The following is a 27,118-nucleotide window of genomic DNA, read 5'->3' as shown; positions in this document are numbered from 1 at the left end:
CTGTGGGCCGGGAGGGGGAACGAATCTTCGCCGCTGCCATGGTAACGGGAGGAAGGTGAAGGGTGTGGCACTCGGGGACTGCAGAGCTGCGGTAGGTGCAGAAAGGTTCTTTATAACAATTCATTATAACCATTATAACCATTTTAACCAACCATTTAACCATTATAACCAATATAACCAACCATTTAACCATTATAACCAAAGCCGCAATTCAGCACCGCCCCGGGGCCGGGGCCTCCCACAAACACCCGCCGCGTTCGGTCTCTTCATAAAAGGCCATTGTCCCCAGGAGGCTGCGGCCACATTCCTCCCACTGAATAAATGTCTTGGGTCGGAATTAAATGGAGGAGGCCTTGGTGCTGCCACCGGGCCCCGTGTCGGCCCGAGCCCGGTGTCGGCCCAGGAGGGCCCAGGCCCGGTGTCAGTGCCAGCCCGGGCCCAGTGTCAGTGTCGGCCCAGGAGGGCCCAGTGCCGGCCCGGGCCCAGTGGGCAGCTCCCTTGCCTCGGGGTCAGAAGGTGGTGGGTTCAGGTCCCACTCTAGAGACTGGAGCAGAAAGATCCAGGCTGACATTCCCAGTGCAGTGCTGAGGGAGCGCCGCACTGTCGGAGGTGCCGTCTTTTGGACGAGACTTTAAAGTTCATCCATTATTTCCAACCCAAATTATTCTATTGTGGAGTTACATAAGAAATAGGATCAGGAGTCGGCCATTGGGTCCCTCGAGCCTGCTCCGCCATTCAGTAAGATCATGGCTGATCTGATCATGGGCTCAGCTCCACTTCCCCGCCCGCTCCCCATAACCCTTTACTCCCTTATCGCTCAAAAGTCTGTCGATCTCCGCCTTAAATTTATTCAATGACCCAGCCTCCACAGCTCTCTGGGGCAGAGAATTCCACAGATTTACAACCCTCTGAGAGAAGAAATTTCTCCTCATCTCAGTTTTAAATGGGCGGCCCCTTATTCTGAGACTATGCCCCCTAGTTCTAGTTTCCCCCATGAGTGGAAATATCCTCTCTGCATCCACCTTGTCGAGCCCCCTCATTATCTTATAAGTTTCAATAAGATCACCTCTCATTCTTTTGAACTCCAATGAGTAGAGGCCCAACCTACTCAACCTATCTTCGTAAGTCAACCTCCTCACCTCCAGAATCAACCCAGTGAACCTTCTCTGAACAGCCTCCAAAGCAAGTATATCCTGCCTTCAATACGGAGACCAAAACTGTACGCAGTACTCCAGGTGTGGCCTCACCAATACCCTGTACAGTTGTAGCAGGACTTCCCTGCTTTTATACTCCATCCCCCTTGCAATAAAGGCCAACATTCCATTTACCTTCCTGATTACTTGCTGTACCTGCATACTATCCTTTTGTGTTTCATGCACAAGGACCCCCAGGTCCCTCTGTACTGCAACACTTTGCAATTTTTCTCCATTTAAATTATAATTTGTTTTTCTATTTTTTCTGTTAAAGTGGATAACCTCACATTTTCCCACATTATACTCCATCTGCCAAATTTTTGCCCACTCACTTGGCCTGTCCATATCCCTTTGTCGATTTTTTGTGTCCTCCTCACAATTTGCTTTCCCACCCATCTTTGTATCATCAGCAAACTTGGCTACAGTACACTCGGTCCCTTCAGTCCCTTCATCCAAGTCATTAATATAGATTGTAAATAGTTGAGGCCCCAGCACCGATCCCTGCGGCACCCCACTAGTTACTGTTTGCCAACCGGAAAATGACCCATTTATCCCGACTCTCTGTTTTATGTTAGTTAGCCAATCCTCTATCCATGCTAATATATTACCCCCAACCCCGTGAACTTTAATCTTGTGCAGTAACCTTTTATTGGCACCTTATCGAATGCCTTCTGGAAATCCAAATACACCACATCCACTGGTTTCCCCTTATCCATCCTGCTCGTTACATCCTCAAAGAACCCTAGCAAATTTGTCAAACATGATTTCCCTTTCATAAAACCATGCTGACTCTGCTTGATTGAATCATGCTTTTCCAAATGTCCTGCTACTGCTTCCTTAATAATGGACTACAGCATTTTCCCAACAACAGGTGTTAGGCTAAGTGGTCTATAGTTTCCTGCTTTCTGTCTGCCTCCTTTTTTAAAAAGGGGCGTTACATTTGTGATTTTCCAATCCGCTGGGACATTCCCCCGAATCCAGGGAATTTTGGTAGATTACAACCAATGCATCCACTATCTCTGCAGCCATTTCTTTTAAGACGCTAGGATGTAAGCCATCAGGTCCAGGGGACTTGTCCGCCTTTAGTCCCATTATTTTACCAAGTATTACTTCTTTAGTGATAGTGATTGTATTAAGTTCCTCCCCCTATAACTCCTTGATTATCCATTATTGGGATGTTTTTAGTGTCTTCTACCATGAAGACCGATACAAAATATTTGTTCAACATCTCTGCCATTTCCCTGTTCCTCATTATTAATTCCCCAGTTTCATCCTCTAGGGGATCACCATTTACTTTAGCCACTCTTTTTTCCTTTTTATATACCTGTAGAAACTCTTGTTGTCTGTTTTTATATTTTGTGCTAGTTTACTTTCATAATCTATCTTCCTTCTCTTTATTTTTTTAGTCCTTTGCTGGCTTTTAAAAGTTTCCCAATCCTCTGGCCTCCCACTAGTCTTGGCCACATTGTATGCCCTTGTTTTCAATTTGATACCATCCCTTATTTCCTTAGTTAGCCACGGATGTTTATCCCTTCTCTTACAGTCTTTCCTTCTCATTGGGATATATTTCTGTTGCGAGTTATGAAATATCTCCTGAAATGTCTGCCACTGCTCATCAACCGTCCCACACCTGAATCTATTTTCCCAGTCCACTTTAGCCAACTCTGCCTTCATACCTTTGTAGTCTCCTTTGTTTAAGCTTAGGACACTAGTTTGTGATCCAACTTTCTCACCCTCCAACTGAATTTGAAATTCAACCATGTTATGGTCACTCATTCCTAGAGGATCCTTTACTGGGAGATCATTTATTAATCCTCCTGCCCCCGTCCTCTTGATCAATGTTCGCTCTGAGCTGCGGCTGTGCAGCGGTCGGGAAGGCACTGCGCATGCCGCTCACAAGCTGCTTCCTCTAAGATGCCGCAAATACAACAAATTTCACGCAAAAAAAAAATTATTGGGAGACGTGCTTTTGATCCGTTTTTTTTTGAGAGAAAGAGATGTCAGCTGTGGCTCAATGGGTGGCACTCTTAAGTCAGAAGGTCGTGGGTTCAAGCCCCATTCCAGAGACTTGAGCCCTCTGTAATGTATTTGCTTCATGGGTTCTTGGCTTAAGAATTCATCGCAACACATTGCTGTTAAGAACGAGTTGGTTTATTAGCAAAGGTTTAACAATCACACTGCACATTACCAGGCTCACAACCACCTGCCACATCGTGGACACCCTGAACCCAACTGGCTGGGGTTTTATTGAGTCTTGTGAACATCACGTGACTGGCTAAGCCACTCACAATGCAACAGCTTTACAAACCTCCTCTCTCCCCGTTTCCTTTTGGAATCCATACACATCGCATGCTGCAGTACTTGTTCCAGAGGGCGCTGTCTGTCTGAATGAAATACTTCCTAATATCGAACTAGTGGAGTATTTCAAATAAACACACACCACCAGGTCTGAGTTCGAAGATTCAAGTAGTCTTTATTTTGCACTAGTGGGGAGCCTGCCTGCTGGTTGTCTGTAGCCAGGCCTCTCCAATGATACAAAATTCCAAGCAACCTTTGATACACTTACTGATGCATGTCAGCCTCATGCACAATTGTTGATTAATTCCCTTTCGCGTCATAGAATCATTGGCCTATGTCTCATACCAAATGGAGTTTTTCCCAACGTGTTACCTTTGACCCCTTGCCCTGTTTCACTGCCTCTCTGGGCCTCGCGTGATTCAACACTTTGGCCTCCTGTGATTGTCCTCAGGTTACACAGCTTGTAACAATTAATCATTCCCCCATGTTATTTCCCTTTAAACACCTTTAGAAAGTTGACCACCATAAAGCCTATTTCAGCTCGTTTTAGTTCCGAGATCCATTCTTAACCCTTTAATTAAAACAGAACTCAGAAGCCCCACTTCAAACCTAACACTTTGCCGAAGGATTTTACATACCCCAAACAAATCTATCGGTGCTTTTTAAATTTTCTGAATACAATTTTTTTAAAATGTTGTCCCAGAGATCTACTGCGAGGCGGTGAAAATTGTGGAAGAATGGCGAGCCGACGGATTACCCAGGAAACCTTCGATACTGTGGTGCAGGAAAACATGATCGAGTTTGAGATGGAGCCGGAAGAGGCTCTGAGTGAGGCAATACAGCAGTTTGAGTCACAAGGTGCGTGAAGATTTGAACATAGAGAGTTAAAGGGATCGCACAGAAGCACACTGGGGCCGGATGCGCTAAAGTCGCTCAGTGAAGCAACCGACACAATGCTGGAGATGTCTAACTTCCTTTGGGATCTGTTTCCGTTTCCCCGCAGGTGTCGACCTCATCAACGTGGTGAAAGTGGTCCAGAACAGGGCTGCAGAAGCCAGCAACCAGAAGCACAACGTCCTACAGGTGAGGGCAGTGCGAGAGGCTGCACGTTTGCGATGTCATTTTAAAAATCTCTTCATGTTTAGCTTTTTTTACCTTCAGAAAATGGAAGCATCAACTGGTAGATGTGTTTCTGTGATGACTGTCTCTTCTAAAAATAAATTCCATTCGTTTTGAAAGTTTTTCCACTTCCTCCTGTGCCCTCCGCAACCCCCCCCCCCCCCCAACCTCTGACCTCCAGCCACGTTTCCTTGTTGAAATCCTCTGCAACTCCTGTTCCACAAGCACCCTCCACCACAATTGTATTTTGTTTTCAATTATTTCAACTAAGCCGTTTACTTTTATTCTAATAGCTTAATTAATCCTATTCCCCATTATTCCACCTCAATGAGAAATGATCTCATTGAAACATACAAGATTTTGAAGGGGATTGACAGGGTAGATGCTGAGAGGATGTTGATCCCAGGCTGGAGTGTGTAGAACCAGGGGTCACAGTCTCAGGATAAGGGGTCGGCCATTTAAGACAGAGATGAGGAGAAACTTCTTCACTCAGAAGGTGGTGAATCTTTGGAATTCTCTGCCCCAGAGGGTTATGGAGGCTCAGTTGTTGAGTAGGCAGAGATCGATAGATTTTTGGATATTAAGAGAATCGAGGGATATGGAGATAGTGGAGTTGAGGTCGAAGATCAGCCATGATCCTATTGAATGGCAGAGCAGGCTCGAGGGGCCGAATGGCCGACTCCTGCTCCTAATTCTTATGTTCTCTTCCGTGACACCCGCATCACTTGGTTCCCTTTCTGCCCATCACATTGTATCCAGAAAGCTGCAATGTTTTCTCTCTCCCACTGCACAGAGCCTCAAGCTTTCCCCCTCCTAGTCCTCATCTGCATATTACCCCCTTGACAACGCAGTCCTCTGCCTGCTTCCCATATGCATGCGGACAAACCACTCTTGCTGTCTGATTGCTTGCCCAACATCAACAACTAGCAATTCTGTGCATGTAGTGAGTTTTCGATTATAGCCATGCTGTGCTGGAGGTGGAGGACACCAGTATCTGCTGCCTTCCTTCTCCTATGTACCTGGTTATACAGTGGCTTTGATAAAGAGCATGGTTCAGGTCGTCTCTTCTTTGAGTTGATACACATCGAAAGGAGGCATCTGCCACCCGGATGGCGGCCGACCGAGCGGTGAACCAGGGCGTCCGAAACACCATCCGAGTGACGGTGAAGAAAGTGGAAGGACAGGCAACGATCAACCGGGACCTGTTCGTGAAGAAAATCCTGCTGGGAACATGCGGCATGAAAGTCGCTGACATCTTCGCCTTGCAGGACCTCCCGAAGAGAGGTTACTTCGATGTGACCTTCAGAACCGTCACCCTCTGCCTGAAGTTCCTGAAGGGTTTGAAGGAGGCGAGTGAACCGCTGCGCTCAGTGCTGACTTGGGAGCCATTGTTCACCCTCCCGTCGCAGAGAAGACGCACTATCACAGTGCAGATGTACAACCCCCACATCCCAGTCATTGATGTGCTGACTTTCCTCGCCAGGTATGTCGATGGGGCAGGAAACAGCAGCGACGTGAAAGACTTGCACGGGATATGGACCAGCAAGCGTCAGATCCAGGTCACCATGAAGGTGGACGCCAGCGGAACCATCCTGCACCCCCCTCCAGTTTCGCCATCGGAGGTAGTCAGGGCGACATGGTGTACGCTGGCCAACCCAACGTGTGCCGCACCTGCGGGAAGGCAGGCCATGTGGCGGCAAGCTGCAAAACTCTCATCTGTCGAAACTGCAAGAACCAAGACCACCAGACAAAGGACTGTAAGGAGACCAAGTGCTGCAACCTCTGTGGTCTGGCTGGGCACCTTTACAAAAACTGCCCCAAACGCAACTTCAGCTGTGCGCAGGCAGCAAAGAACATTGCACCAGAGGAGGAGGAAGCTGAGGAACACAACGCTCCAGAGGAGACCCACACCCTCCCCCCGACCAACGCCCTGGGCAAAGAAGCAACCGCCCCCGTGGACTCGGAACAAGTCGGTGAGGAAGAGAAGCCTGCCATGGCGAGCTGTGAGACACCAGCAGCCAGCAGCGACGCTCTCCCCCATCGCACCGAGTCCAGGAACGAGGAGACAGCGGACGATGAAGCGGGATGAGAGACCGTCAAGAAAAAGGCCCGCAAGCGAAAGGAGAACAGGCGAGCAAGGACCCCTGCGGGAACGACAGGGAAGAGGCGGCTAACAACCACGACAGACAGCAGCGACGGCAGCTCGTCTGTTGAGGAAAAGTGAGAAAAAAACCCTCACTACCGTCACCAAAAAAAAAAGTCAATACGCCAACCCACAGCCACAGGCGACCGGGAGCAGTGAAGCGACCAGCACAGCCCCGCTCCGGGAACCCGCGAGCAGCGAAGTGCCCAGCGCACACGAGCTCCGGAACACCGGGAGCGAACCAGCGACCAACGCAGACCAGCTCCGGGACAACGGGAGCAGCGAAGTACCCAGCACACCCCACCTCCGGAATACCGGGAGCGACACAGCGATCGAAGCACACCAACCCGAGACCGCCACGACTGAGGAAAAGAGGGAACCACCAACACCAGGCGAGGACAGTGCACAGGACATATCGGACCTTATCATAGCACTGCAGCAGTCCCCTGGTCGAAACACTCCCACGGCAGAGGATGATGACCACGCCAGCCCAGGTGTAGTAGACTTTCATAGTAATAACCTATTCATGCTGGAACTGGCCATTGAGCAGATCTCGGACTTAAAGGACGATTTATCTGAAGTGTAATGTTTGTAACTGTAAACAATAGCTTTAAAATGGATTTTAAAATTGCTACTATTAACGTGCGTAGCGTAAAATCTACTGCGCGATGTGTTTCCACCTTGGGGTACCTCGCCAAGGTCAAAGTAGACCTGCTGTTTTTGCAGGAGTGCGGTCTGCTGCACTTCAGCAGTTACCGGCAGTGGTCACGATGGTGGACCCATGGACCGTCTGGTCAGGAGGCAACGACTGCAGGGCTTCCGGCTTGGGCATTCTGCTGTGGGGAGGCCACTTCACCATCACCGAAGTTAAGGAGGTGGTGGGGGGCCGCCTCCTCGTAGTAGACATAATGTACAAAAACTCCCCTCTCAGGTTAATTAACGTTTACGCCCCAGCTCTCAAGAACGAGCAACTGGCCCTCTTCCAGCAGCTCCCACTGCTGCTGGTGACGTCCAGGCCGGTCATTCTGGGCGGTGACTTCAACTGCATCATCGATGCGGCTGGACGATCCAGCAGAGCCGACAGCAAGCTGGGCACCACGTCCAGACTCCTGATGGATGCGGTAAAAGATGCCAAGCTGTGCGACGTCTTCAGCAACCCTGCAGTCGGAGCACCGCGCAGATACACCTGGTCAAGACCAGACGGGTCTGTCCGTTCCAGAATAGACTTCCTGTTTGTGTCCCACACGCTCAAGGTCAGATCCACCGACGTCACGCCGGTGTTCTTCTCTGACCACTGCCTCCTACTGGCCGACTGTCGCCCACAGGAAAACCAGAAAGTTGGCAGAGGGATATGGAAGCTGAACGTGAAACTGTTGACTCCGGAAAACGTTGAGGAACTCGAGAGGGATTACAAAGGTTGGAGAACCGTAAAACCCATCTGCGATTCCCCCATGCACTGGTGGGAAACAATCAAGACAAACATCAAGAGGTTCTTCATCCTCAAAGGTGTTCAGGAGGCGAGAGGGAGACAGAGGGAATTGTCCCAACTCCAGACGAATATGCAAAACCTGCTCCTGCTGCAGTCGATGGGGGTCGATGTCGCGGAGGAACTCGAAGAGGTGAAGGGCCAGCAAGCCTCGCTCTTTGCCTCAGAGTCCTCCAAGATCATCTTCCGCTCCAGAGTCCGCTCCGTCGAGCAGGATGAGACGTGTTCGCGTTTCCTCTTCCAAAAGGTACACACGGGGAGCTCTGTGATCACCAGCCTAAAGGAAGAAGACGGTTCTGTGACGTCTTCGCAGCCTGACATGCAGAGGATCAGCGAATCCTTCTATGCCGGGCTGTACGACGTCAAGCCCACAGACCGCGCGGCCTCCCAGTCGTTCCTGTCGTCTATTTCGGAGGTCTTAGACGACAGCGAGCGGGAGAGTCTGGACCACCCGCTAACTCTGGACGAGATGACAAAGGCCGTCCGGTCCTTCGAGACGAATAAAACTCCCGGAAGCGATGGCTTACCGGTCGAGTTGTATTGGGCTCTGTGGGACTGGATGGGCCCAGACCTGCTGGAAGTGTACGGAGGTATGCTTCTGGCCGGCAGCATGTCAGAATCAATGAGGAAAGGCATCATCACCCTCATCTACCAGCAGAAGGGGGAGAGGGAGGAAATCAAAAACTGGCGGCCCATTTCGCTGCTCAATGTGGACTACAAGATCCTGTCAAAGGTCATCGCCAACAGGGTCAAGTCTGCCCTTGAGCTGGTGATCCACCCGGACCAGACCTGCGCTGTCCCCGGCAGAAAGATCTCTGATAGCCTGGCGCTACTCAGGGATACGATCGCCTATGTGCGGGACAGGAGGGTGGACACCTGCTTAATCACCTTAGACCAGGAGAAGGCCTTTGACAGGATATCGCACACGTACCTGATGGACGTGCTCTCCAAGATGGGGTTTGGGGAGGGTATCCGCAATTGGTCCAACTGCTCTACACAGACATCAGTAGCACAGTCCTAATCAACGGGTGGGAAACTGAAAGCTTTCCGATCAGGTCTGGAGTCAGGCAAGGCTGTCCCCTCTCCTCTGTCTTGTTTGTGTGTTGTATCGAGCCCTTTGCCGGCTCCATCAGGAAGGATGCGGGCATTAGAAGGGTGACGATCCCAGGCAGCGGAGGCGCTCAGGTCAAGACCTCCCTGTACATGGACGACGTGGCCGTCTTTTGCTCGGATCCGCAGTCGGTCCGCGGATTGCTCACAATCTGCGACCAGTTTGAACAGGCCTCGGGAGCAAAGGTCAATCGCAGCAAAAGCGAGGCCATGTTCTTTGGCAACTGGACCGACCGATTCTTTATCCCCTTCACCGTTAAACCAGATTACCTGAAGGTGTTGGGAATATGGTTCGGAGCGGACGGGGCATGCGCCAAAAACTGGGAAGAACGTATCGCCAAAATGAAGCAAAAACTGGGATGGTGGAAGCTGTGCTTCCTCTCCATGGCAGGAAAGAACCTGGTCATCAGGAGTGAGGTGCTCTCGGGGTTGCTGCACGTAGCACAGGTCTGGCCCATCCCTCGCTCCTGTGCCGTGGCAGTCACCCGGGCCGTCTTCCACTTTGTCTGGAGTCCAAAATGGAACGTGTCTCTGGACAGTGGAGGAAAGGATGTTCCGAACGTGGCCCTCATCCTGATGGCCACCTTTGTGTGCGGCTGCATCAAGCTGCGCACAGACCCTCGGTACACAAACACCAAGTATCACTACGTGCTGAGGTTCTACCTGTCCCCGGTGTTGCGAAGGATGGGCCTGGCCACGCTGCCGCGAAACGGCCCCCACCAGTTGGACCATGTCTGTCCACCTGTCCTTCGTGGAAAAGTTTTTCACAAAAGACCCCTTTGACCACAAGGCCATAAAACAGTGGTCAGCACGTAACATCCTGGACGCCCTCCGAAAGAAGGAGAGGGTGGACCCTGTCGGGTGGTTCCCTGAGCGGACTGTCGAACTCGTTTGGCAGAACATCTCATCGCCAGAGCTTTCACACAAGCACCAAGACGTAGCTTGGTTGGCGGTGAGGAGGGCCTTACCCGTCAGAGCGTTCATGCACAGCCGACGTCTCAGCAGCACGGCACGGTGCCCCCGAGCCGGCTGCGGGGCGGACGAGACTGTCACCCATCTCCTTCAGGATTGCCCCTTCGCAAGGCAGGTTTGGAAAGAGATGCAGTGGTTGCTGTCGAGGTTCATCCCGAGCAGCTCCGTAACACAGGACTCTGTGCTCTACGGGCTGTTCCCAGAGACACACACCGAGACAGACATCACCTGCTGCTGGAGGGCCATCAACTCGGTCAAAGACGCTCTTTGGTCTTGCCGAAACTTGCTGGTCTTCCAGAGCAAGATCCAGGATTACGTGCTGAGGGACGCACTAAAAATTGGTGCAGTTGCCGCAAAGGCACGGTGGGGAAGGGCCACAGTTTAAAGCCCTTTCCCACGGTAAACCCGGGGGAAGGAATCAGTACAAACCCCCCTCGGGCCGTACTTGTAACTTCCTTTTTGTGTACATGGAGCACCATGATCTGTAAACACCTATGTAGTGCCATGTACAATGCAAGGTCTGTTTCGTAATGCACGTTGGAAAGGAAAAGTGTAAATGTACCGTCACCCATTGCGTGTACTGTACAGTGACACGTGTGATGTAATTTGTTGAATGTACTACAACGTATCCCGTATTGTACCGAATTGTACTTGAACTGAAAAGCAAGGGAATGTCTCGAACGGAACTGCTGTCAGCTCCCAAATGTAGTGTATGGGATTGCTGACCGCAGCTAAATGTACTGAACTGCTTTTGAATGTACTGTACAAATTTTTATATGAATAAAGTATATTTTGAAATTTAAAAAAAAGTTATTTGAGTTGGCATGTGATATTTTGATGCAAATACCCAGGGAGAGGGAGATATCAAAAGCAAAATACTGTGGATGCTGGAACATGAAATAAAAACAGAAAATGTTGGCCTCCTGACCATCCCTGATTTTAATCGCCCCACCATCGGCGGCCGTGCCTTCAGCTGCCTGGGCAATAAACTCTGGAATTCCCTCCCTAAACCTCTCCGCCTCTCTTTCTTCCTTAAAATGCTCCTTAAAACCTACCTCTTTAACCAAGCTTTTGGTCAGTTACCCTAATATCTCCTTATATGGCTCAGTGTCAAACTTTGTTTGATAATCGCTCCTGTGAAGCGCCTTGGGACATTTTACTACAATAAAGGTGCTATATAAATACAAGCTTTTGTTGTCTTTGAGCCAGTGTGTTCATCCATCAGTGTTTCACCAGGTTGCCTGATTTCTTGTCCCTTTGTTACTATGGATTTTTATCGGCACCCATGTAAAGGGACTTAGATACCCAATGAAGTACTTTTTTTTTAAAGTGTAGTCACTGTTCTAATATAGGAAACGTAGCAGCCAATTTGTGCACAGCAAGCTGCCACAATGAGAATGACTAGATCTGTTTTTTTTTGTGATGTTGATTAAGGGACAAATATTGGTCAGGACAGCGGGGAGAACTCCCCTACTATTCAAATAATACCATGGGATCTTTTGCATCCACCGAGAGTGCACCCAGGCCTCAGTTTAACGTCTTCTCCGACAGTGCAGCACTTCATCAATACTGTCACTGGGAGTGTCAGCCTGGATTGTGTGTTCAAATCTCTGGAGTGGGGCTTGAACCCCCAACCTTCTGACTCGGAGGTGAGAGTGCTGCCCACTGAGACACGGCTGACAACTCAATCCATGGACTGAATGTGAAGACATGGATTCAGTCCTCCAATTCTGCTCCGTTTCCAATTGGAAGCAAAATTGGATGGGGGTGGCCTGCCTGATCCATTATTGCATGTGTCCCGGTGACCACACAAGTGGGGATAGCGTAGAGGCAGGCTTCCCATCGTCTCAGTGGCAGAGGCTTGGGACTCCATCAGAGCCTGTGCATACTGGGGAGAACAGTTGAGTGTGCACCCCCTTGGAAGGGTTGATACTCTTGGCAAGAAATGGTATTAGCTGTACCAATGCTTTCAACTTGGCGATGGAGTCCCTGCCTGAGCCATTTGTGCACTGGATTTTTGGGGATGGAACTATGCTCCACTCAGGCCCAACACATGTTTACTTTTTCAAATGAAGAAAGGGTTGGAAAATTAGGGTTGTATTCCCTCGAATTTAGACGGTTGCGGGGTGATTTGGTCAAAGTTTTCAAGATATTAAGGGGAACTGATGAGGTAGATAGAGAGAAACTATTCCCGCTGGTTGGGGAGTCTGGGATTAGGGGGCATAGTCTAAAAATCAGGAGTGAAATTAGGAAACACTTCTACACAAAGAGTGGTAGAAGTTTGGAACTCTCTTCCGCAAACGGCAATTGATGTTAAATCAATTAATTTTAAATCGGAAATGTATAGATTTTTGTTAACGAAAGGTATTAAGGGCAATGGGCCAAGGGCGGGTAGATGGAGTTCGGTCGCAGTTCAGCCATGATCTCATTAAATGGTGGACCAGGCTGGAGGAGCTGAATGGCTTCCTCCTGTTCCTATGTTCCGAGCTATCCTTATGTGGCTCGGTGTCAAATTTGGTTTGGTAACATTGCCGTTACTACATTAAAGGCGCTATATAAATGCAAGTTGTTGTTGTCATGCAGTGTGATTCATTGTGTGTTTCTAGGCCCTGGAAGCGCTCCAGAAAGCCCTGGATCTCTTGGCTCTTGACGAAATGGGCGACCACCTGACTAACTTCACCGAGCAGTGCAGTCTCAACTTTGCTCACCGCCACCTGGCAGCTGAGAAGTCGGCCTATCCCACAGTCCTTGCCACCTGCAGGCAGCTGATGTCCGACCCGCCCTCCCTGCTGAAGGGGGTCCAGGCCTTGTCTGCTCTCCTGGACGGCCAGCCTGACCTCCTGGACCCCGAGGGCCAGCGCCTCCTGCTGGAGATCCTGAAGCACCACCGGGACCACACTGCCCTGAACGTGACGGCCATCCGCGCCGTCCGGCATAGCTGCCTGAAGCACGAGCAGAACCGGCAGGAACTGGTGCAGGGCGGGGTTCTGGCGCTGCTGACTGGCGCCATCGTCAACCACGGCGCCCAGGCCGACGTGGTGAAGGAGGCCGGCAGCGCCCTGCGGGTCATGACCTACGACGACGATATCCGAGTGCCCTTTGGTCGCGCCCACGACCACGCCAAACTGATCGTGATGGAGCACGACGGGCTCCGGATCGTCATTGAAGCTGCAAAAGGTAGGAGGCAAAAACCGCGACGGGAAGCTCTGTCCTGACAAATAAAAATGCTATTTGTTCATGGGATGTGGGCGTCGCTGGCTAGTCCGCCATTTATTGCCCATCCCTAATTGCCCCATGAGAAGGTGATGGTGAGCCGCTACAATGGCGGCTTCATACAACTGAGGCCGTTTCAGAGGGCAGTTAAGTATCAACCACATTGCTGTGGGTCTGGAGTCACATATGGGCCAGACTGGGAGAAGAGGCAGAATTCTTTCCCTAAAAGACATTATTGAAGCAGTTGGGTTTTTTCGACAATCCGATCATGGTCAGCATTACGGATACTAGCTTTTTAATTCCAGATTTATTTAATTAACTGAATTTAAATTCCCCTAACAGCCATGGTGGGATTTGAACGCATGTCTCTGGATCATTAGACCAGTAACATAACCACTCTGCTACTGTACCCCTGACATCACAAATACACCCAATAGCTGAGAGCTTACTGCGATCGGGAAGGGCTGAACAGGCTGGAGCTCTTTTCTCCAGAATAGAGAATACTGAGGGGTGATTATGACAGAGTAGACGTAGAGAAGATGTTCCCACTTGCGGGCAAGTCCAACACTGGAGGCCATCAATATAAGACAGTCACTAATAAACCCAATGGGGAATTCAGAAAAAACTTCTTTATTCAGAGAGTGGTGAGAATGTGGAACTCGCTTCCACAGGGTGTGGTCGGGGCGAATAGTGTCGATGCATTTAAGGGGAAGTTAGATCAACACATGAGGAAGAAAGGAGACGAAGGATATAGTGACGGGGTGAGATGACGAGGGGTGGGAGGGGGCTGGTGTGGAGCATAAACCCCGGCACGGACTCGTTGGGCTGAATGGCCTGTTTCTGTGCTGTACATTCGATGTCATTCTAATATTGGGATCACAGGAACAACAGAAAAAATTTCATTTTACTGGGGGTAGGAGGGATTGATCTAATTAAAGTAAGGGATATGATTGGTGGGGGAATGAAACCCTTAACCAGTTCAGGAACAGTATAAAGCTCCCTCTATACTGCCTCATCAGGCCCCCGTCTCATGCAGTTACAGCACGAGTTAGATGACTTGGGAGTGTTTGATAGAAGGACCTTTACTCTGTATGTACCTGCCCTAGGAGTGTTTGATGTGACAGTGTAGCTTTACTCTGTATCTTACAAAGGTCTTTGACACTGTCAACCGCGAGGGACTATGGAGTGTCCTCCTCTGTTTCGGATGCCCCCAAAAGTTCGTCATCATCCTCCGCATGCTCCACGACGACATGCAGGCCGTGATCCTTACCAATGGATCCATCACAGATCCAATCCACGTCCGGACCGGGGTCAAACAGGGCTGCGTCATTGCCCAACCCTCTTCTCAATCTTCCTCGCTGACATGCTCCACCTCAGTCAACAAGCTCCCCGCTGGAGTGGAACTAAACTACAGTGGGAAGCTGTTTAACCTTCGCCGTCTCCAGGCCATGTCTAAGATCACCCCAACCTCTGTCGTCGAGCTACAGTACGTGGACAATGCCTGCGTCTGCACACATACAGAAGCTGATCTCCAGGACATAGTCGACGTATTTACTGAGGTGTACAAAAGTATGAGCCTTACACTAAACATCAGTAAGACAAAGGTCCTCCACCAGCCTGTCCTCGCTGCACAGCACTGCCCCCCAGATATCAAGATCCAAGGCACGGCCCTGGACAACGTGGACCACTTCATGTATCTCCAACGATGTCTCCGCAAGATCCTGCAAATCCCCTGGGAGGACAGACACACCAACATTAGCATCCTCGACCACATCCCCAGCATCGAAGCACTGACCACACTCGATCAGCTCCGCTGGGGGGGCCATATAGTTCGCATGCCAGACACGAGACTCCCAAAGCAAGCGCTCTACTCGGTACTCCTTCATGGCAAATGAGCCAAAGGTGGGCAGCGGAAACGTTACAAGGACACTCTCAAAACCTCCCTGATAAAGTGCAACATCCCCACCGACACCTGGGAGTCCCTGGTCAAAGACTGCCCTAAGTGGAGGAAGAGCATCCGGGAGGGCGCAGAGCACCTCGAGTCTTGTCGCCGAGAGCATGCAGAAACCGAGCGCAGGCAGCGGAAAGAGTGTGCGGCAAACCTGTCCCACCCTCCTTTTCCCTCAACGACTATCTGCCCCACCTGTGACAGAGACTGGTTCTCATATTGGACTGTTCAGCCACCTAAGAACTCATGCTAAGAGTGGAAGCAAGTCTTCTTCGATTCCGAGGGACTGCCTATGATGATGATGATGATGATGACGACTCCGTATCTAACCCCGTGCTGTACCTGCCCTGGGAGTGTTTGATGGGACAGTGTAGAGGGAGCTTTACTCCGTATCTAATCCCGTGCTGTACCTGCCCTGGGAGTGTGTGATGCGACAGTGTAGAGGGAGCTTTACTCTGTGTATAACCCGTGCTGTACCTGCCCTGGGAGTGTTTGATGAGACAGTGTAGAGGGAGCTTTACTCTGTATCTAACCCCCTGTACCTGTCCTGGGAGTGTTTGATGGGGACAGTGTAGAGGGAGCTTTACTCTGTATCTAACCCCGTGCTGTACCTGCCCTGGGAATGTTTGATGAGACAGTGTAGACGGAGCTTTACTCTGTATCTAACCCCGTGCTGTACCTGCCCTGGGAGTGTTTGATGGGACAGTGTAGAGGGATCTTTACTCTGTATCTAACCCCCGTACCTGCCCTGGGAGTGTTTGATGTAATGTCCGTGCGTGTGTGTGTTTGTGTTGCATGTGTGTGTATATTGTACCGTGTCTCTTTGCATATATGTCCGTCTGTTTGTTTGATTGAGTGAGTGTCTCTCTACGTGTATATCTGTGTGTGTGCGTGGATCTACATCTGTGTGTGTGTTTGCTGCCTTCCAGACTTGGTCAAAATGGCCATTGAAGTGTAAACTGAAACAGTGAGTTTCAGCGAGCTTTTCACCATTGGGGAATGACCGGTAAGCTCGATCCTGTTCTCATTGTCTGAGGCCAATTGTAGGGTACACCCATCCTCTCTCCTGAGAGCAGTGTAACCCACGGACCTTTCTTTTCAGATGGCTCAGGATCATAACACAGCACAGTCACTGCCTGAGCCTGTGGCCAGTTTCAAAGCAACATGTTGGGAACAAGGTTTGAGTGTGGGAAATACTTCACCCACAACAGAGCAAGATATTTTTTTATCCTGCTGCACAAGTCCCAGCTTGTCACTTGCCATCAACTGAACAAATATCTCATTACAATTGTACGCACCGACATATTTCTGCCTCCTTCAGGTGTGACTTAGTGGGTAGCGCTCTCACTCTGAGTTAGAAGATTATGGGTTCAAGTCCCACTCCAGAGACTGGAGCGTAAAATCCAGGCTGACACTCCCAATGCAGTGCTGAGGGAGTGCCGCACTGTCTGAGGTGCCGTCTTTCAGATGAGATGTTAAACCGCGGCCCTGTCTGTCCTCTCACGTGGACGAAAAAGATCCCATGGCACTATTTTGAACAGATGGGGAGTTATCCCAATATTTATTAACCAACATCACTAAAACAGATTAACTGCTGTGTGTGGGAGCTTGCTGTGCGCAAATTGGCTGCAGGGTTTCCTACATTACAACAGTGACTACACTTCAAAAGTACTTCATTGGCTATAAAGCGCTTTGGGACGTCCTGATGCCTTGAAAATTCTTTCTTTTTTTCATTCAGCTTTCACAGACAATCCGTCCGTCCTCAGTGAGTTGTGCTGCACGCTGTCCCGCCTTGCCGTCAGGAACGAGTTCTGCCAGGACATCGTGGACCTGGGAGGCCTGAACTTCATGGTAGCACTGTTGGCAGACTGCATCGACCATCGGGTGCGCAACATCTCCTTTCATTCTGGCGCTCTTTACTTGAGAAAAGCAAAGACCGAGAGGTGACCTGATTATGGTCGTCAAAAGTACGAAGGGGTTCCACAGGGTAGGTGCAGAGGAGAGAGGTTTCCGCTTCCGGGCGAGTCCAACACTAGGGGCCATCAATATAAGACAGTCACTAATAAATCCAATGGGGAATTCAGGAGAAACCTCTTTACCCAGAGAATGTGGAACTTGCTGCCACAGGGAGGGGTTGAGGTGAATAGTTTCGATGCATTTAAGGGGAAGCTGGATAAACACACGCGGGAGAAGGGAATTGAAGGATATGGTGATGGGGTGAGATGGAGAGGGGTGGGAGGGGGCTGGTGTGGAGCATAAACCACCGACCTGTTTCTGTGCTGTAAATTCTATGCAGTTCCTCTTAAACAGCTTTTTTTTAAGCTTTGTTACTTATCGTTGCAGTTTTGCTCACTCCCTTTTGTGCCACATTGTATATCTGACACCTGATGTAGGAGCGGGAAGCATTTGACCGTGAGAACTGGTGCCTGCACAATTGTGGTGTCAGGGACACTTGCATGATGATTACAGTTAGCAGATGTAAAGGGCTGAAAAATGCCACACTCAAACCTGTAAGGAAACGGTCTTGTGGAACCCCGGTTGGGGAAGGTGTCCTGCCTCTTCAATGGAGGAGGCGCATTCAGACTTTATAACACGCACTGGAGCTCTGTGATTATCCCCACGTGCAACATCTTGCTCTTTGGTGAGGGGAAGACATATCTGCTACTTACCCAACAACTTTGCATTTACGTAGTGACTTCACCTAACATGTGTCCCAAATGTGGAGCAGGGACAGCACTGTGCTGAGAGAGAGAGATTAGGGGAGGTGACTGAAGGTTTGGTTTAAAACGAAGGTTTGATGGAGACCTTTGAAGGTGAGGGAGAGCAGTAGCAAAGGGTTTTGGATAGAGTGTAGGGATCTGGTGGCTGGAAGCTCTGCTGTTGAAACATAGAAACATAGAAAATAGGTGCAGGAGTAGGCCATTCGGCCCTTCTAGCCTGCACCGCCATTCAATGAGTTCATGGCTGAACATGCAACTTCAGTACCCCATTCCTGCTTTCTCTCCATACCCCTTGATCCCCCGAGTAGTAAGGACTACATCTAGCTCCCTTTTGAATATATTTAGTGAATTGGCCTCAACAACTTTCTGTGGTAGAGAATTCCACAGGTTCACCACTCTCAGTGCATTTGGAAAATGGTGACATGATAGGTCCAAGTCAGCATGGATTTGTGAAAGGGAAATCATGCTTGACAAACCTGGAATTTTTTGAGGATGTTTCCAGTAAAGTGGACAAGGGAGAACCAGTTGATGTGGTATATTTGGACTTTCAGAAGGCTTTCGACAAGGTCCCACACAGGAGATTAATGTGCAAAGTTAAAGCACATGGGATTGGGGGTAGTGTGCTGACGTGGATTGAGAACTGGTTGTCAGACAGGAAGCAAAGAGTAGGAGTAAATGGATACTTTTCAGAATGGCAGGCAGTGACTAGTGGGGTACCGCAAGGTTCTGTACTGGGGCCCCAGCTGTTTACATTGTACATTAATGATTTAGACGAGGGGATTAAATGTAGTGTCTCCAAATTTGCGGATGACACTAAGTTGGGTGGCAGTGTGAGCTGCGAGGAGGATGCTATGAGGCTGCAGTGTGACTTGGATAGGTTAGGTGAGTGGGCAAATGCATGGCAGATGAAGTATAATGTGGATAAATGTGAGGTTATCCACTTTGGTGGTAAAAACAGAGAGACAGACTATTATCTGAATGGTGACAGATTAGGAAAAGGGGAGGTGCAACGAGACCTGGGTGTCATGGTACATCAGTCATTGAAGGTTGGCATGCAGGTACAGCATGCGGTTAAGAAAGCAAATGGCATGTTGGCCTTCATAGCGAGTGGATTTGAGTAGAGGGGCAGGGAGGTGTTGCTACAGTTGTACAGGGCCTTGGTGAGGCCACACCTGGAGTATTGTGTACAGTTTTGGTCTCCTAACTTGAGGAAGGACATTCTTGCTATTGAGGGAGTGCAGCGAAGATTCACCAGACTGATTCCCGGGATGGTGGGACTGACCTATCAAGAAAGACTGGATCAACTGGGCTTGTATTCACTGGAGTTCAGAAGAATGAGAGGGGACCTCATAGAAACGTTTAAAATTCTGATGGGTTTAGACAGGTTAGATGTAGGAAGAATGTTCCCAATGTTGGGGAAGTCCAAAACCAGGGGTCACAGTCTAAGGATAAGGGGTAAGCCATTTAGGACCAAGATGAGGAGAAACTTCTTCACCCAGAGAGTGGTGAACCTGTGGAATTCTCTACCACAGAAAGTAGTTGAGGCCAATTCACTAAATATATTCAAAAGGGAGTTAGATGAAGTCCTTACTACTAGGGGGATCAAGGGGTATGGCGAGAAAGCAGGAAGGGGGTACTGAAGTTGCATGTTCAGCCATGAACTCATTGAATGGCGGTGCAGGCTAGAAGGGCCGAATGGCCTACTCCTGCACCTATTTTCTATGTTTCTATGTTTCTCTGGGTGAAGAAGTTTCTCCTCATCTCAGTCCTAAATGGCTTACTCCTTATCCTTAGACTGTGACCCCTGGTTCTGGACTTCCCCAACATTGGGAACATTCTTCCTGCATCTAACCTGTCTAAACCCATCAGAATTTTAAACGTTTCTATGAGGTCCCCTCTCATTCTTCTGAACTCCAGTGAATACAAGCCCAGTTGATTCAGTCTTTCTTGATATGTCAGTCCCGCCATCCCGGGAATCAGTCTGCTGAACCTTCGCTGCACTCCCTCAATAACAAGAATGTCCTTCCTCAAGTTAGGAGACCAAAACTGCACACAATACTCCAGGTGTGGCCTCATCAAGGCCCTGTACAACTGTAGTAACACCTCCCTGCCCCTGTACTCAAATCCCCTCACTATGAAGGACAACATGCCATTTGCTTTCTTAACCGCCTGCTGTACCTGCATGCCAACCTTTAATGACTGATGTACCATGACACCCAGGTCTCGTTGCACCTCCCCTTTTCCTAATCTGTCACCATTCAGATAATAGTCTGTCTCTCTGTTTTTACCACCAAAGTGGATAACCTCACATTTATCCACATTATACTTCATCTGCCATGCATTTGCCCACTCACCTAACCTATCCAAGTCACTCTGCAGCCTCATAGCATCCTCCTCGCAGCTCACACTGCCACCCAACTTAGTGTCATCCGCAAATTTGGAGATACTACATTTAATCCACTCATCTAAATCATTAATGTACAATGTAAACAGCTGGGGCCCCAGCACAGAACCTTGCGGTACCCCACTAGTCACTGCCTGCCATTCTGAAAAGTACCCATTTACTCCTACTCTTTGCTTCCTGTCTGACAACCAGTTCTCAATCCACGTCAGCACACTACCCCTAATCCCATGTGCTTTAACTTTGCCTCTCTTATTAATCTCTTGACGTTGGAATAGCGAGGAAAGGATTGATGGCCAACCAAAGTTGGAAGAATGGAGGGTGCGTGCTCGACTGGAGAAGTTTACAGAGGAATTTGGAGATGAAGAATTTGAAGGCACTGCTTTGGGGGCGAATAGGGAACTGTTGGCGGTTGGTGAATACGTTGGGTGCGAGGAGCTTCATGTGGGACAAGTTATAACTTCATGCCTAGAGTCAAGAGGTTGACCAAGTCCTTGTTCTAGGGCAGTGCTGTTCTGAGACCAGCGATAGGAGTTTGTTGCCCGTGGGTGACACAGGATTAACTGGGGCAAGTGCTCATCTCCTGCTCATCGTGTCGTGGATGAGGCTGGTAACTCAGTCCATGTACATGGTGACCACAAGTGCGAATGTACATACCATCACTCCCGTGGCATGGTGCGCTCATACTTACACCATTGCTCGCAATAGTGTGTGCACCACTGTTGAGAAAGTGCTCACGACTGCTTTTTGTCGTCTCTTCCCCGCCCCCCCCACCTTTCCAAATTCCAGGAACTGGTGAAGCAAGTGCTGGGCGCGTTCCGAGCCATCGCAGGTAACGACGAGGTAAAGGATGCAATCATCAATGCTGGCGGAACGGACCTGATCGTGTTAGCCATGAACCGACACATGGGAAGCCCACAGGTACGGGACTTTCAAACCAGCCAGAGTCAGTGGAAATGGGGGGAGGGGGGGCGTGGGAGGGAGTCGATCTCTGTTGTCTTTCGGGTGAGACGTTAAACCGAGGCCCCGTCTGCTCTCTCAGGTGACGTAAAAGATCCCAAGGCACTATTTCAGAGAAGAGCAGGGGAGTTCTCCCTGCTGTCCTGGGGCAAATATTTATCCCTCAATCAATACAGCAAAAAAACCCAGATTATCTGGTCATCATCACATTGCTGTGTGTGGGAGCTTGCTGTGTGCAAATTGGCTGCTGTGTTTCCCACATTACAACAGTGACTACACTCCAAAAGTATTTCATTGGCTGTAAAGCACTTTATGACGTGCGGTGATCGTGAAAGGCGCTATATAAGAAAGACTTGCATTTATATAAATCCAAGTCTTTTCTTTTTAATGTGCGTGTGGAGGGGTGCGGGAGGGGCGCAGGAGGGGTGTGGGAGGGGTGTGGAGGGTAGGGAGGGGTGTGGGAGGGCTGTGGAGGGGTGTGGGAGGGGTGCGAGAGGGGTGTGGAGGGGTGTGGAGGGGTGTGGAGGGATGTGGGAGGGGTGTGGAGGGATGTGGGAGGGGTGTGGAGGGTAGGGAGGGGTGTGGGAGGGCTGTGGAGGGGTGTGGGAGGGGTGCGAGAGGGGTGTGGAGGGATGTGGGAGGGGTGTGGAGGGTAGGGAGGGGTGTGGGAGGGCTGTGGAGGGGTGCGAGAGGGGTGCGAGAGGGGTGTGGGAGGGGTGCGAGAGGGGTGTGGGAGGGTGCGAGAGGGGTGTGGGAGGGTGCGGGAGGGGTCGGGAGGGGTGTGGAGGGTTGTGGGAGGGCTGTGGAGGGGTTAGGGAGGGGTGCGAGAGGGGTGTGGGAGGGTGCGAGAGGGGTGTGGGAGGGTGCGAGAGGGGTGTGGGAGCGTGCGGGAGGGGTGTGGGAGGGATAGGGAGGGGTGCGGGAGGGGTTAGGAGGGGTAGGGAGGGGTGCCGGAGTGTGGGAGGGGCGCGGGAGGGGTAGGGAGGGGTGTGGGAGGGTGCGAGAGGGGTGCAGGAGGGGTAGGGCGGGGTGTGGGAGGGTGCGAGAGGGGTGCGGGAGGGGTTAGGAGGGGTGCGGGAGGGGTTAGGAGGGGTGCCGGAGTGTGGGAGGGGCGCGGGAGGGGTAGGGAGGGCTGTGGAGGGGTGTGGGAGGGGTGCGGGAGGGGTTAGGAGGGGTAGGGAAGAGTGCGGGAGGGGTGTGGGAGGGGTAGGGAAGGGTGCGGGAGGGGTGTAGAGGGGTGAGGAGGGGTGCGGGAGGGGTGTGGAGGGGTGCGGGAGGGGTGTGGAGGGGTGTAGAGGGGTGTGGGAGGGTTAGGGAGGGGTGCGGGAGGGTTAGGGAGGGGTGCGGGAGGGGTGCGGGTGCGGGAGGGGGGCGGGAGGGGTGTGGAAGGGTGCGGGAGGGGTGTAGGGGAGTGCGGGAGGGGTGCGGGAGGGGTGTGGAGGGAGGGGTGCGGGAGGGGTGCGGGAGGGTTAGGGAGGGGTGCGGGTGCGGGAGGAGTGCGGGAGGGGTGTGGGAGGGGTGTGGAAGGGTGCGGGAGGGGTGTAGGGGAGTGCGGGAGGGGTGCGGGAGGGGTGTGGAGAGGTGTGGAGGGAGGGGTGCGGGAGTGCGGGAGGGGTAGGGAGGGGTGCGGGAGTGCGGGAGGAGTAGGGAGGGGTAGGGAAGGAGGTAACATTGCACACGTAGTGATTCAGATCTCTCATTGAGGATCCTCACTGTGTCGTGCTGTGACCCTCTGTCACAAGACACAGCGCGGACTATCGTGGTACTGCTGTGACATTGGGAGTCGTTGGCCAGAGACCAGTTGTGGGAGACAGAAGCTTTGTCATGTCAATGCTCCCAACTCAGGAAGTTACTGTTAACTTTTGTAGGCAGCCCGCACCTTTCAGAGACAGCATCAGAACTTCCTGTGCAATAAACTCAATTATTAACCGTGTCAATTTTAACAATATTATTTCACCTGCCCTTTCAAATGCTTCTAAATTGATTGGCACAAAACACCACGACAACATAGGAACAGGAGGAGGCCATTCAGCCCCTCGAGCCTGTTCCATCATTCAGTGAGACCATGGCTGATCTGTGACCTAACTCCATATACCCGCCTTTGCCCCATATCCCTTAATGCCTTTGGTTAACAAAAATCTCTCAATTTCAGATTTAAAATTAACAATTGCTCTAGCATCAATTGCTGTTCGTGGAAGAGAGTTCCAAACATCTACCACCATTTGTGTGTAGTGGTGTTTCCTAATTTCATTCCTGAAAGGCCTGGCTCTAACCTTTCTACTCTGCCCCCTCGTTCTAGAGTTCCCAACCACTGGAAAAGTTTATCCCTATCTACTCTATCAGTTCCTTCTAATATATTGAAAACTTCAATCAAAGCACTCCTTCACCCTCTACATTTCAGGGAAGAAAGTTACTCCGATACATTCTATCACACCACGCCCACTATAAGCGGTGGGAGACTGTAGTAAGCTATGCTTCAATGAAATTGTCGGGTTTCTTGGGGTAATCTGAGGCAAGATCAACCAAGGATTTAAACTTTTCTAACAATTGGTTTTATGAACATTAAAATACAAGTTTTGGAGATCGAGATTCATACAACCTTAATTAGTAGTACAACTCGAGACTCGAAATGGCCAATTTTTCTGCTTCGGGAGACTGAGGGGTTAATTTTCCATCACCATACTTGCATTGGAGGCTGTTCAGAGAAGGTTCACTCGGTTGATTCTGGAAATGAGGGGGTTGACTTATGAGGATAGGTTGAGTAGGTTGGACCTATACACATTGGAGTTCAGAGAATGAGAGGTGATCTTATCGAAACGTATAAGATAATGAGGGGGCTCGACAAGGTGGATGCAGAGAGGATATTTCCACTTATAGGGGAAACTAAAACTAGGGGACATAGTCTCAGAATAAAGGGCTACCCATTTAAAACTGAGATGAGGAGGAATTTCTTCTCTCAGAGGGTTGTAAATCTGTGGAATTCTCTGCCCCAGAGAGCTGTGGAGGCTGGGTCATTGAATATATTTAAGGTGGAGATAGACAGATTTTTGAGCGATAAGGGAGTAAAGGGTTATGGGGAGCGGGCGGGGAAGTGGAGCTGAGTCCATGATCGGATCAGCCATGATCTTATTGAATGGCGGAGCAGGCTCGAGGGGCCGAATGGCCGACTCCTGCTCCTATTTCTTATGTTCTCATCCTGTGTGGCGTTCTTCTGACCTGTCTTTGTGGTCTCCTCGTGGGCTATCGTTCACTTCAGATTGGCTGCCCTTATACCATTCTCACTGACAGAAACAAGCTTTTCAGTAACTTTCCCCTCTGACTTTCCCAGGGTGCTGCTGCTCCTTCCTCTCAGCGCTGATTCTGACATCACTCTTCCACGTTCTGCCTGTGTTTGCGTTGGTCTCAGCTCTCCCGCTCCTTATAATGCGCAACGACAGTCTCCAACCACCGCTGCCGTTGCGCATTATATCCCTGCTCCGCTCCGCTCTCGCCAAGCTCTCGCCCAGCTCCTGCACCTTGTAGGAAATGGGTATGGCCATGTGGAACCCTGGTTGGGGAAGGTGCCCACTGTCCTGCCTCTATAACACGCACTGGAGCTCTCTGATTATCCCCACGTGCAACATCTTTCTCTTTGGTAGCTGGAAGATTTTTCTGCTACTTGTCCAACAACTATGCATTTATATAGTGACGTCACCTAACAAATGTCCCAAGTGTTGGGGAATGGATGTTCTATAAGTTTAGAAATAATTCCTCAAGATAATAGGGTTCAAAGGCATTTATTGGAATTTATGGGAACTTTCCCAGGTTTACACAGTCTGATATTTACCACAGTTCCCCACAGTTTCTCCTTATCCATAGCCTCCCAGACAGGCTGCGTAACACTTCTCGAATTTGGTCAGCCTTTGGTGAATTAATACTTTTAACCAAACTTGGCTCCTTTAGCCGGTAATTAATCCAGGGTTTCTAGCCCACTCCTGCAGTTTCCTTTTTCAAATCCTTCAAAACGAATAGCGAGGCTATTTTCAAAAGTTCTATTAAAACCTTTGTCCCTTCCCCTGTTGCCCCGTTGCCCGGCAGGATGAGGCTGAGGTTTTGCCGCTGACTGTGTTCTCCGTTGCTGCAGATCTGTGAGCAGGGATGTGCGGCCTTGGGGATGTTTGCCCTGCGGAAACCGGAAAACTGTAGCGTGATCATGGAGGGCGGTGGAGCGCTGATGGCGCTGCAGGCGATGAAGACTCACCCGGCCGAGGTGCACGTACAGGTGAGGGGGGGGGGGGGAAGCGGGGAAGCGGGGGGGAGAGCGGATTGGGTCAGGTGGAGCGAGTAGGACAGAGGGGTTGGGGACAGAGGACGGAGGGGAAAGGATGGGCATGGGGGGGTGGGAGGGGAATAGAAAGGGGATGGGGGGAGAGGGTGGGGGGGGGATGGGGGGAGAGAGTGGGGGGGGATGGGGGGAGAGAGTGGGGGGAGAGGGTGGGGGAGGAATGGGGGGAGAGTGGGGTGGGAGTAGGTGGGGGGGGATGGGGGGGAAGAGAGTGGGGAGGGAGTAGGTGGGGGGGAGAGAGTGGGGTGGGAGTAGGTGGGGAGGGGAAGGGGGTGGGGGGCAGGGGGCGAGGGTGGGGATTCGGGGAGTTGGGGATTGGGAGGAGAGGAAGGGGGTGGGGAGAGGGTGGGGATGGGGAGTTGGGGATTGGGAGGAGAGGAAGAGGGGGAGAGGGAGGGGGTGGGGATAGGAAGTGGATGTGTTTGGGAGAGGAGGGGGCTGCAGGTGGGGGAAAAGAGCCCACCGTTGAACCACCGTTTTAACGTGGCTGGTCTCTCCTGCAGAAGCAGGCCTGCATGTTGCTCCGAAACTTGGTGGCCCGGAACCCTGCCTTCTCCCAGCTGATCCTGGAGATGGGAGCTGAGATGTTGATCCTGCAGGCTAAGACCACGCACCAAGACTGTGAGGACCTGGCCAAGGCTGCCCTGAGGGATCTCGGCTGCAAAGTGGAGCTTCACGAGTTGTGGACGGGGCAGAAAGGTGGGATCTCCCATTAACCGCTGCTCGGGCGATCACTCGCGAATAAGACGAGACAATTAAAACCCCGAACACAGACATCATGTTGCACGTTGCTGGTTTTTTAATCCAACATTTAAACTCCTCGGCGGCAATGTGAGACGCTGTTAAATCGACCAGAGAACCTGTGACGTGACTGCCGCAAGTTCACGATCTACCAGCCACTACCACTCGCACCTGTACTTCTCGAGTTGCCGACAAGAGCTGGGAGACGGGGGTGGGGCAAGTCATCAGGTGAGGATCACTGCCCCATACCACGCAAACTCACCAAGCGTCCCTCCGCTAAAAATCGCCACGTCTGAAGGCTTCCCTAGTTCAACAGGTAACCGGGTTCTGGAGATTCCCTTGCTCTGTGGTCCAAGGGTCTGCCTTTCTTTGAGCAGAAGTTCCAGCAGCAGAAAGCAAAGTGCTTTGAGAGCAGCGGTTGTGATATTGTATTGTCGCAGTACTTGCCTCTTGCCACCAGAGGATATTAAAGTGTTTACCATCAAACCTA

At 50.8% G+C, this 27,118-nt stretch overlaps 1 protein-coding gene across 2 annotated transcripts; it reads left to right on the top strand.

The window, feature by feature from the left end:
- armc6 (armadillo repeat containing 6) lies at positions 1-27,118 on the top strand. Of its 2 annotated transcripts, none has more exons than XM_070859547.1 (8): positions 1-91; positions 4,195-4,349; positions 4,495-4,574; positions 12,928-13,498; positions 17,221-17,366; positions 21,393-21,524; positions 25,687-25,824; positions 26,391-27,118. In XM_070859547.1, the coding sequence occupies exons 2-8, from the start codon at positions 4,229-4,231 to the stop codon at positions 26,601-26,603; spliced, it is 1,401 nt and encodes a 466-aa protein (XP_070715648.1). In that variant the 5' UTR covers positions 1-91; positions 4,195-4,228; the 3' UTR covers positions 26,604-27,118. The 2 variants fall into 2 exon arrangements, with proteins under 2 accessions (XP_070715648.1, XP_070715649.1); XM_070859548.1 differs by having other exon boundaries at positions 65-105.

This window comes from Pristiophorus japonicus, chromosome 18, assembly GCF_044704955.1.
Source record: "Pristiophorus japonicus isolate sPriJap1 chromosome 18, sPriJap1.hap1, whole genome shotgun sequence".
Lineage (NCBI taxonomy): Eukaryota > Metazoa > Chordata > Chondrichthyes > Pristiophoridae > Pristiophorus > Pristiophorus japonicus.
This window is presented reverse-complemented; position numbering and strand designations above follow the sequence as displayed.